Here is a 12,800-nt window from a genome sequence, read left to right as displayed (position 1 = left end):
AAAATAGGCTTCCTTTACTTGACTTGGAGATATGACTGAGACCCAGATAATTGCTTTTCCAATGAAATTTAGAATTTTAAGAAGTAGTGTTTATTCAAGTTCTACCACTAAGTCCTGTACTAAACACCATCAGAAATTTCTTAGAGAGATATCTGTGATTTAGAGCTATTAAATGAGCTGGCATATTTCCAAAATGACCAAAAGTTCATTCTCTAACAAAGTCACATGTTAGTGTCTGTATTATATGGGTAATGAAGTTTACATATTAATAGAGAATATACTTTTATACATATAGAAAGACCCTGCTAACACACATCATGCAAATCTAAGTACAGTAGTTGCCAACTTTAACAGCAATAATGGAAGATTGAGTTCAGTATATTTATTATATATGAAATTTTTTAGAAACTGGCAATAAATATGTGGTCCATAACTCTATTAAATATTGTATCTGATTAATAAGAAAGCTATTAAGGAACTCTTTTATTATGTAAGAAAGGTTATGGTTGTTATTTAGTAGGCTCAATGAAAAGTTTATACCACCATGAGCACTCATTTATGTAGGCATTTATTTATTCTGCTGGATATTAGTAAGGTAACCTCTCAATTCCAATAGTAAAGCAAGAGTAATGACATCTTCTAGAACTATACTGTCCAGGGGCGCCTGAGTGGCTCAGTTGTTAAGTGTCTGCCTTTGGCCCAGGGCTTGATCCCGGGGTCCTGGGTTTGAGCCCCACATCGGGCTCCCTGCTTCACTGGGAGCCTGCTTCCTCCTCTCCCACTCCCCCTGCTTGTGTTCCCTCTCTTGCTGGCTGTGTCTCTCTCTGTCAAATAAATAAATAAAATCTTCAAAAAAAAAAAAAAAGAACTATGCTGTTCAGTAGGTAGCCACTAACCACATGTGGCTATTCAGTGCTTAAATTATGCCTAGTCTGAATTGAGATGTATTTTATGTGCAAAATGCACACTAGATTTTGAAGATATAAAAAAAGCATATAAAATATCTCAATTTTATATTGATATTAAGATGATAATAGTTCATTTTACATTTATTTTATTATAAATTATTTACATTTTGAGGAGAAATTATATATCCAAGGTAGTTGATTTGAACAATATAATAATTCACATTCATATTTAAATGTACTGATTTCATATAAAAGTGGAAATGTGTGTATGTATATGTGTATATGTGCTTTTTTCTTTGGGGTATAATATATTTCAGACCAAAAAAAGAAAAAAAGGAACTTCTCAATCAGTACTCAAAATGAAATGCACAGCTACATCTTTATAATGCACTAGTTAGTGGAAGATAAAAAGTCACAAAATATCTCATTTCCATGTGATGTTGTTACAGGTCACTTGATTTCCATGTGGCATGGTTCTCTGAGATCTAATATAGCTCTTCAGACATTTATCAGGATTACTTTTCTCCTATTTTAGCAGTATTAAATTTAAAAGCCAATAAAATTAGAAAAAGTCAAAACATTTTCTAACCCAAAATACCCTTCAGAAAAAAAGGCAAATAAAGATAATATCATCATATTGATAATTTGCTATTCTTCCAATGATTGTTTTCTTGGAGGTCTTTTTTCCCTTTTACTATGTCTGTTTCAGGAAAATATTTGGAACTGAAAGTAATTTGTGCTAAAATCAATACATAAAGTACATATCCTTGATGAAAGTGCTCCTAGGAATTGAATTAACTCTAACACAAAAATTTAGATTGTGATAAGGATTTGTATTTGGTATTCCTTTATCTCAGTGATAATCGTATAAAATAATGGTCTTTGATATCCTACTGACATAATATGATAATAAGCCTGCATACAGACCTAAAAGTCAATGGAAAAGTTACATTAAGACATTTACAGTGGAAAACATCTCGCTTAAGTTAAATTTTACTTAAGCATGAGTAAATGATTTCCAGGTAAAACATATTAGGAGAACTGCTATCTTTCTGGAAATGTTTCCATTTAGATTTAAATCCTTAGTTCATTTTACCCATAATTAATTATAATTTAATGTCTTAAGTCATGACCACATTTGAAAATTAAACTGTAGTTTCCCTATTAAACAATGGATTACATGAACTCATGTTTTTGAGTGGAATTGTTTCATTAATCTTTACATGAAGTAATTATAATTTTATGATTAGAGCTTCCTACCAACAATCGAGAGATCAGAGCATTGAATTAACTTCGCTAACCATGATGATCAGATACAAGTTTCGGGGTTGATGGAGTATTTATGGAGAGAAGATTCATACCAATATTTTAGCATGTTGAAATGATTCCAGCATTTACTGGAAGTAATATCAAAGTGTAGTATATGCTAATTGACTTCTTCCAAGATTCTTCAGAGACATAAAAAAAAGCAATCATAAGTTCCCTTGACTTTCCCTTATAATTATTCAGAGTACTTTCTATTAAATTTCTCTGAGGCTGAAAAATTATTTGATAATACTCTATCATCATAATCAACATTATTCCTCTCCCACAGAACTTTTTAATCTGAACCTACAGCAAAAATAGTAAAACACCTTGACAAATTGGGAAATCTTATGAAATTGTTAGTAATGCCTGAAGTTTTAGCTATTTGCCTGCATTAAAATGGTCTTTGCATTTTGAGAAACATTGTGTGGGTTTCTTAGCTATTGATATGATCCAGATGATATCACAGTATAGTTTCTTGATTATTAAAGTATTGGCAAAATACATATATACTGTTGCTTTTCCATTAATTAATTTGATGATTTTTAATATCCAAAGGATCATTTATAAAATATTTGGTTTTGTGTGAATAGTTTAATTATAAACATATACTATTACACACTCAATTTCTATTACAGTGTTATGATTAAAACCTATTTCATAAGCTATATATTGACATATAGTCTTACTAAAAATTCTTCAGCCCATGACAAATTTCAAGTTAACAGTAAATATATGAGGTCCATTATTTTCTTTAGTCCAACAATCATAAAAGAGGTATCAGTCACTTTGTATTTCGTTCAGATTTTGTTTCTTTCAACAATAACTTATGGTAAAGTTACGCTTTCTTAGAAGTCCTGGGTTTTTTTTTAAAGATATTTAGTTACTGACTCCCCCCTCAACCCCAAGCCCCAACTAGGGCATGCTATACTCTTGATTACTGAAGTTTCGTACCAGTAGAATTTTCATATAATACAAGTTCTTTCCTTAAGCCTACTTCTTTTAGATATATTCTTTTTACCTTTTTTCTTCCATTCTATTTCAAATGGCAACAGCTTCTTTGAGCAAGGCCTGTGAAGTCCTTTATCTAGAGTTCTTGGCCAGAGTTCCCTGGACCTGGGTGATATTAAAGAGAGATACACTGTATTTGTTTGAAATTGCTAGACCTCAAGTATATTATCTCCAATTAATGCCAGATCAGACTGCTAAAAGAGCCCCTTTTTCTTTTCCCTCTGAAGACATGAGAAATTTCAGTTAGGATGAAAAGGATATAGATGTAAACTTGCCAAGGAGCCACATTATTAAGGAACAGATAAACGATTTGCCAAAAATGTATTTGAATAAATAAAGAAAACATCCTCTAATTTAGTGAATGTCCTATTTTTTCTAAGCTTAAACATGAAAATTAGGAATAATCAAAGTAAAGTAAATAAAAACTAGAGGTATGGATTATTATATCCATCTAATGCAGATAGATATTCTTAATCCTTCTTACCTCTTTGAAATAACCACACTTACTTTCTAATAAACTTTTGCAACTAATATATTACTACAGTCTGGGCTTTTACTTAATATTAAGGTAATACAGTGTTATCTCAAACCATATATGATTTATGACTTTAAATAAAGGTGTGATATAAAACTTAAGTCATTCTTTCATACCCATAAGCACATTGCAGATAATCATAAACATTTAAAAAAAATAAGACTTTTCACCTTTATTTCTTTGTACTTTTTTGAAAGAATATATTTTCACCATTAATTTGTTTACTACTCTTTTATTATTATTTTGAGAAAATCTGAGTGAGATAGCAATCACTAGAGTGGGAACTCCAGATCGAGGTGATCTAAAAAGATGAAAGGACATAGTTCTAAGAGGAAAATCCCTCTCCCAGGAGTTGAGAGTAGGCCAGAGTATACCAGAGGGCAGGATAAGGCATGAAGGACATAAAAGGAGTTCAGAGATACAGACTCTGCAAGTATATCTCAGAGCAATAAGCCAGCATGGACTTCCAGAGTGGAACAGAAGGCAAGAAATTGAGGAGCTGGACCTTGACCCCCTGATGTCTTGGAGAGGAGCGGCTGAGTGAATTCACAAAGTTCCACTCGGATTACTGGGTCCCCCAGAAGTCTCCTGAAGACGCGTACAGAAAGGCTTAAAAGCATGTTATTTTTGCCAATTCCTCTACAGTTCTATAGACAGAGTACTGAGTGATTTTTTTAAATGAAGTGAAATATTGAGGGGGAAAACTACAAACAATAAAACACATTCTTGAGTCATTGCTGTGATAGTCCATTCAAACTGTCCTGGCCCTAGGGAGCCCTTAAGACAGAGTTCATGAACAGTGATACCTACTGTGTGCAACACTCTTTCTCCCTTCCATAGCCAAATGAAAGTTGAGCACATACTGGAATAAGGCTCCAGGAACTGGCTTCTGGTCCTATTCACTTTGGTCATGTGACCTCCCCTAACTTTTAATTTACTTTATAAAATACCTCCTCTCCCTATCTTAGAGGATTGCTGTGGTGATAAAACATTAGATGTTTACAAATATACACATACCTGCAAACACCTTCAAAGTTAAGGGATACAATATTTATGTTATAAAGTTAAATAGTTTGGGGACCCTCCAGCCCAAATAACCTTCAAACTGAATTAGATAAACTATAAAAAATGAAAATAACTAAAAGTCGACGTAGAATAAAAAATTTCTCTCAAATGATGAGAAACGAAAATTATCTGTGAATTAGACAACAGTAAAGAGAAAGAAAAATAAAGTTTGCCACTTTCTAAAATACTTGTGTAACCTGATGTACAGAATGAAGTGAAGATACGGACACTGGTGATAATGTGAGACACCTGGAGTCAGCATTTGCTGTTTATTGATCAGAACAATGAAAAGTGAAAAGTTTAAAGAAAAAGACATTTTTCAACATTGGGATTCTTTGAGTTACTTATTTCTATACACTACAGCATTACATGGATTTTGAAAGACGACATTTAAAACATATTGGTGCAGTAAACAAATTCTTTTTTATGGCAAAATAAGTTTTTTAGTCTATTGTTTTATTTGTAATTTAATATAAAGCTAAAAGTTTTCTCCTTTGCTGTAAGTTTCAATGGATTTTTTCTGTTTTGTAAATAAGCAAATCAGAAATATAAAGTATTTTAAATAAAGGTTAAAAATCAATAATATAATGACATAGAAGTTCTTAAGCAAGAAAAGCAAGTTGAATGGGTAGCCTCAAGGAGAAAATCTTCCTTTGACTTCCTGGCATTAGAATATTTATCATTCCATAAATGTTATTTTTCTTATTTAGATTTAAATGTGCAAAATATATATGTTTCTTTAGTCTTTTATAATTCCATCTTTTCACTGAAGTTTAAAACAATGTGCTCTTGTTAAATATCTACATTTATAACTTTTGAAACAAACTTTTCAAAGAAATGATGTTGTGACATTAGAAAATCATATGAAATCTTCTTGCTATTGTATTTTGAGGTATGCTTTGAAAGATAATTTATCAAAGCACATTGTCTGAACCCTATGCCAAATGAAGATATAGTTAGGTTAGAGAGAAAAGCAATGTGGTCTCACAGTTGTTTTACCAGAGTCACATAATCTCCCAGATGGGAGACGTTTGCCAGGTTGCTAGATAGAAACTCACGTAGTCCAAAAAATATTTCACTGTAAATTACAACCCAAGCCATTGGACAGAATGTAGAAATAGCAATAGGATGCTTTCTTTATTTAGATTTAAGCTGCCAGAGCCTACGTTATATCATTTCTATCTCTTGGCTAGAACAGAAAAAAAAAGATAACTTAGCATAATTTAATGCCTGACAAACAATACGATGACACTTGAGATTTTCTCACTTAGAAAATTAATCACCATAATTTAGTAACACCAAAACTTACTTAACATCCCTTCTAGGGAAACTGACTCAGTTTCTGAGTGTCGCCATTGCAAATGAATTTCCTTTCTGTCTATGGGAATACTGATGATGGGAGAGGAAATGTAATAAATCAGAATCATGAAAGCAACCAGAATTCTAATTGGGCAGAATTAATGTACAAAACTCTTACGAGACCCAAATATTGTATCAGGCGTTCTCAGCAGCAAAATCCAGTTTCCAACAGTAATCGAATTTGCTAATTTCTTCTCAGGTATATGCATGATCAGCATTCATTGGAATATTTTGAAAATCTCATAAAATAATCCAGTCTCCTTGCAAAGCAGATATGTATATTCGTTGAGGGAAGGCTTACCACAACCCATATATTCCATGTTTGTAATTCATAATAATAGAGTTTATCATTTCTAGGCACAAGGCTTAGTTAGCACTTAGGTGGCATAAGTGTGGATAGTCTGTAGGCATAATGAATAGTTAATAAGGTTAAATGGGAATGGGAAATTGGAAAGGTTTCTAAGGTATTTTTACTCAGAAAGGTTCTTTAAAATAGAAAATATAGAATTCATTATATTAATCACTAGTTCAGATCTAGAGTTTTTATATCTGCATTATTTTTATGAAAAACTTTATGATCTAGTAAGTCTATTTTGGATTCTGACATGAAGATAAATTTCCAAAAAATGGTCTCCTTTTACTTTGCAATATCTGTATCCCCAGAGCCACACAAAGGAAAACTGGGAGATATGCCAGTTATTAGTGCCAATTATTAAACCAGCAACTGTCTAGAACCATTTGAGACTAAAGCAACATAAGGACTAAGATTCCATTTAGATCACCTGTTGTTACTGTTTTTCCAATGTTTAAAGGCATATATGAGAGAGTGAAAGTCAAGGGATTTTAGTCTGAAAGATGAAGATTTGTCAGTTTTAGGAAAGGAGTGGCCGGGGATCATTGGCTATATTCACATATGTTAAGATTATTATTTGGTTGAGGAAGCAGGGCAATTACTTTTTAGATAATGGAAAGAACTTCCATAGAGTCAACTGTGATTGAATATGTGGAATGCCTTTTTAAGTGGTTTTAACAGTGAAAGGATCACCCAGTGAACCATGAGTTTCCCTCATTGGAAAGATTTCTTTATTATATCTAAATATAATATTAAATCAATAAACCTTTCCAGAATACATTTAATTCCAATATATAATTCATACTTACTATGTACCAGGCAATGTAGAAGGATCTTTACCAGGCATAATGCTTTCAAATCTTTTAAAAATTTTTTACATGATAAATACTATTCACCATCCACATTTTAGAGGATGAAGTTTATATTTAGAGAGTTGAAGTACCTTGACCAAGGTTATAGAGTTAAAAAGTAATGGAGTTGATTCTGCAGCAGAAAAAATGAGTATCTGCTAGAGATAATATAGAAGAGATTTTTTTTCATTAAAAAAAATAAAAATGGATGTTTTCTAACTCCCAGATACAAATACCCCCAGATTCTGTTTGCAGCAAAAGCCACCTTTTCCAAGGGTTTGAATGGGTACAGGCAAGAGAAAACCCTGCTTATCGAGTTTTTAATCTCTCTCTATTTTTTTGTCTTTGTCTTCCACAATATCTATAAAAATAGATACACTGTAAATAGCAACTTAGACTGGTCACCTCGGACAGTAGATAAGAAAACTTGCAATTCCAAAACAGATGCGTTTTCAGAGATCTTTTTTCTTTTTTCCTTTAATCAAAGGTTCTCACAAAACCAATCTCTTGTGAGACCGATACTATCCATAACTACGATTGCGTTAATAATAAAGGGACGCACAACTGTTTGCTCTATCTTTCCCTGATATTTTTGCATGTCACTTGCTTTCCTAAAATGGAAGCAAAACCAATTTGCTTCTCTTGGTATGCTTATCACCTTCAAAGCTGTAACCATTTCTTTGCAGTGATCACTCTGTTTAGGTGTTAAGTCAAATGATGAAAACTTTGAGTTTAACCTGAGTGAGATTTTGACATTGGAAAGAATCTCAGGAGGAATTCTTTAAGGTCACTGCCAAATTACAAAATGGAATTTGAAGAGTAAGTGGAGCAAAATTAGAGTGTACTGCTATTTTAATGCCTTTCCTATTTGCTCCCCCTCAACATCCCTTATTCTTCTAGGTTATCTTCCCCCTTAAGAATGACCTATCTCTCTTTCTGACTTTTCAGTAGGAACACGTGAGTAACCAAGTATGGTTAAAGAGAGAGATTTTACCTTCTTGCTTCGCCTTTTCCCATTTTGCCCCTCCCTGTGTACCCTCTGCCCTAGCTTACTGGTTTTAAGTTCTGGATGATAACTGGCAATAGCAGAGAAACCATTATAATTTCACCTTGAATTCCAGGTTTCTTTGGATTCATAGTCTGAGAAGTGTCAGCTCTTTAAATCATGTTGTTCATTTCATGTTGAACCATCCCATTTTGAAAGCCAGTATTTCTTCCCATTATAAAGCAACCGTGTTTATAAGAATAAGACAAGGCTTCCTGTTTAGAAACATGCTCCTTTGATGGGAATCGATGAAACTGAGCCAGCATATTTCGAAACACTCATTCTTGAACTGGCATTTCACTTCTGGAAATTTATTCATATTTATAAATAAGAGTAAATGTGTTTTGTAAAAGAAACCCTTTCTTTTGGGGTTGCTGGCAGCTCAGCTTTTTTTTTTTTTTCAAATATGGTATACGAAAGAATAGAAAAGAAACCAATTTGCATGTTTCCCATATTAACACAATCTAGAATAATTTACAATACAAATCAGTAGGATTCTAGTAGATGAATGCAAATGAGACCTTTTAAATCAGAAACTAAATTAATGATTGAATTATAATTGCAAAGTAATATTATCCTGCATTAAGTAGCATTGAGTGGCACTGTTAGTTCAGTTGCACAGCAGAGAGGGCCCTGACACTCTTGTGTTCTCCCTATTCCGCTGTTTTCAAACACTGATGATTATGAGACTGGCCTCTGAGCCAGCCAGTGAAAGGTCAGACCATTGCTCTATGGCATGGGTAGCCAAGTATTTTCATTTATTTGCTGTTCTATTCCTATCTTCTTGTTTATCTTCATTTCATTTTTGTTTTCAGTTGACATGTGGTCAGTAGGGTGCATCATGGGAGAAATGATAAAAGGTGCAGTGCTGTTTCCTGGCACTGATCGTATCCTTCTTAGCGGCCAGTAGTCTCTATGGGTGTCATTCTCAATCAATTCCCTTTGGTCTCAAACACAACACTGCTGATGGTATATATTCACCACCTTTAGAGGGGTTCTAAGAGACTCTAGTGTCCAATATTTACCAGCTGGCATTATGGTGGAGTAACCTTGTCTCCTAGCTAGATCTTATGTGGATAACACAGTATCAAATATGAAACATTCAGCATGCTTTCAAAAAGCTTGCCTTAAAATTCAGTCCGATGAAACTAATAACAGTGATAGGTTCTTCTCTATTGTTTCTTTTGGGGGGGGTTGATTGATGTTTTAAAATTAAGTTATTTTCGGAGCTAGATAATAAATGAGGAAATGTTTCAGTTTTAAGACTGGAGATTTATGCTCTTAAGAAATATTCACTTGACATGGAAATCTTTAATCAGTTAGATTTATTTTCACCCTCAAATATGATACGTTTATATTAACGCATATTCAGAAAGCATGCATATGAATTTCATTTTAAAATTGACCAACTCTTTTAAAGTTCTTTTTGTCATTTACTTCATTTCTAGGAATAGAAATGTTCTTATTTTTTCTACATTATTAACAAATGCAAAAATTAAAACCTCATTAGTTAATAATGATTATATAAAATATCTGAAGAAATAATTTTCTGTCACTTGAATAAGTAAAACTGATCTTCTCTTAGGCAGCTAATAGTTAGCAAATAAAGATTCCAGAGGCTTTTCAGTATTAAATAAATATAGACACTCTGTTATTGGTATATGGGTGTGTAATAATTTATTTTCTTAAGTTAGTTAAATATTCTACATTCAGTCACTTATGAAGGTATTATGTCTTCATCATATTAAGGATAAAACCTCTGCTTAAGTGACTGTGATTCAAAAATAAAATCAAACCTATAATAATGGGGTTTTAATGTATAATTAAAGTAGACCTAATTACTAATATAGTGTATCCTAACCATATTACTATTAGCTATTTGCTTTGGGGAATAATATATTACTTATATGGATATATATAGTTTCATACATATACTCTCTGTATGTATTAAAGGACCAGTTTGGGAAATGACTGAGTTAGGCACTCAATTAATTTTTGTTGAATGAAAGAACTAACCTAAAAAGTTTTATTTAGTAAAAATAAAGTTACACTGTTTTTACTTCTGTTCTTTTTTCTAGTCTTATTTATGACACATTTATTTTTCAAGTTTTTCTGTCTGTATTGCAGTTTTGTCTTCTACATAGACATTTTATTAAATAACATCAATAAATTTGCCGTATTCGTGTTCATGTTAATGCTGTTTCAAAGTCAGTTGGCTTGATAAAAAACAAAATTCCTTCAGATTTCTAAGAAACAGGATTTTTTTTTAATTTCCAAGGAATTTTAAACATTACTTTGGTCTTTGGACATGAACATGAAACAGTTCTTAAGTTTTGGCTAATTTTAGGCATTTGATGAAAATAGACTCAATCTGTTAACTTTGTACTCTGCTTTTTCAGTTCATTGTGGTGAGTGAAATGAATATTTGCCACCTCTAAATTAAAATGATTGATTTTCATTACTTTCCTCTCATTTTCTATTTAAAAAATCAAATCAGGTTTCCACAATGAAGTTTGTAAGTACAGATTAACATTTCTTAGAATCCATTTTTGGGGAGAAGTTTCTTGGATATCATTTCTAACTTGCATATTAAAATCCCTTGTAAGTAAAGCTTTAGGTTGGTACTAATGTTAAAATCTCATAGTAGATGCCCTTTCAATGCCTGAGCTTGATATTTTTATATTGAGTTATTCCTGGAGTTCTTATAGGGATACATTTGTAAATTTCTTGAAGGACAAATGCTAATTATTTTCTAAAGTGGCTCCTCTGAGTGTAGGATGTGGTCTTTTAATGATTTCAAACATGTTGGTTAAAGTTTAAATCATTCTTTTTCAAGCAAAAAAGTTATGAACACTGATTATCATAAGGTTAAACCTTAATATGCAAGACAGACTATTTTTTAAATTCCCTATTATTAGAAATGAGTTCTCTGAAGAGGCAATAAAATTATATCTAAGTCTATTAGTTAAATAGAACATTTAAAATGCAGTTAGAGATATACAATATGTATATTATATATCCATAAAATACATCATAAAATGTCATATTATTTTAATCAACATATCCTCACTTATATGAAGGCATTCTCAAAATAAATGATTGCTAGAAATCCTTGCAATATGAGCCAGCTTCTTAATATATAAACTAATTCAAGAGCAAAACTTAAAATATTAATAAGGCCTTATCCCCTTTATCTTTTATGTCTAAAAAATTTCAACATTATTTTTAGCATTGAGAAATTAGATAGCTAAAAGCAGTTTTTTAAATGTTATATATTTATATGCTACTTTATTAGTAAATGTATTTTTAAGTATATATTAACTGAATTTTTTCAAATGAAATGTTTTTAACTCTCTACAGTAAGATCAGAACTCAACTATTGAGATACTTTTGGGAGATCTAATGAATTTCATCATAGCAGAAATTCTTACTTTAAAAATTACAGACTATTTTATATTATCAAGTGAATTAATATTAAGTATATAGCTTTTGAAGATCAATAAAATGAATACACATATACTATCACTCAGATTAAAACATAGAACATTACCAATATCTTTGAGTCTTTTTGTGTTCTCTCCAGTCATATCCTTCACTCTCCCCAGAGGTCCTAAATACATATTTTTACAATCTTCTTGACTTTCTTTATATTTTACCACGGGTATATTTATCTCTAAGCAGCATATGGTTTAGCTTTATATGTTTTACATATGGCACAAGACACATTATTTTGCTGCTTGCTTTTTGTTGAAGTTAACATTAAATTTTTGAGATTTGTTTGTGTCGATGCATTAGATAGTTCATTTTCATTGCTGTAAAGTATTGCAGTCTCTGAATATTCCATAGTGAATTCATTCTCCTATAAATAGGCTTTGGAATATATTCATTTTTTTTGTTTCTGTTTTTGCTTTTGTAAACAATGAAGCTATGAATATATATCTCATGGGAGATACATGGGAAAGGAGCACATGGGAAAGGGTTTTTTGTTTTTTGTTTTTTAATGATAAATGCCTGGGCGCATAGGGGTGCACATTTTAACATCAGATTGATTTCTAGAGTAGCAATATATAAATATAACTCTTTACTCCACATTGTCACCAACTCTTGGTATTGTCAGATTTGTTTTTAAATTTGTTACCAATCTCTTGGATATAAAATACTATTTCATTGGAGGCTTCATTTATATTTTCTTAACTACAAGGGAAGCTAAGCATCCCTTCTTTTGTTTATTGGCCAGTAATATTTTCCCCTTGGTAAAGTTTCTTTTCTTTAAATATTTTTACTGTATTTAAAAAAAATTGATTAGTAGGAGTTCATTATAGATTCTGACACATATTCTTTGTCGGTTTTCTGTGTTGCAAATATATTC

General features: G+C 31.8%; 1 protein-coding gene across 14 annotated transcripts in view; it reads left to right on the top strand.

Annotated features, from left to right (window-relative positions):
• Nucleotides 1-12,800, top strand: part of MAPK10 (mitogen-activated protein kinase 10) — a 531,796-nt gene that overhangs the window by 458,881 nt on the left and 60,115 nt on the right. For 2 of the 14 annotated variants that reach the window (XM_044388107.3, XM_057309898.1), the window contains one exon: nt 9,247-9,318. The exons of the other annotated variants lie outside the window; for them this stretch is intronic. In XM_044388107.3, coding sequence (XP_044244042.1) covers nt 9,247-9,318 — 72 coding nt within the window. The remainder of the gene's footprint in view (nt 1-9,246; nt 9,319-12,800) is intronic. 14 annotated transcript variants of the gene reach the window in all.

The sequence above is a fragment of the Ursus arctos genome, unplaced genomic scaffold, assembly GCF_023065955.2.
Source record: "Ursus arctos isolate Adak ecotype North America unplaced genomic scaffold, UrsArc2.0 scaffold_9, whole genome shotgun sequence".
NCBI lineage: Eukaryota > Metazoa > Chordata > Mammalia > Carnivora > Ursidae > Ursus > Ursus arctos.
The sequence above is the reverse complement of the archived record's forward strand: the minus strand, read 5'-3'. Positions and strand labels throughout refer to the sequence as shown.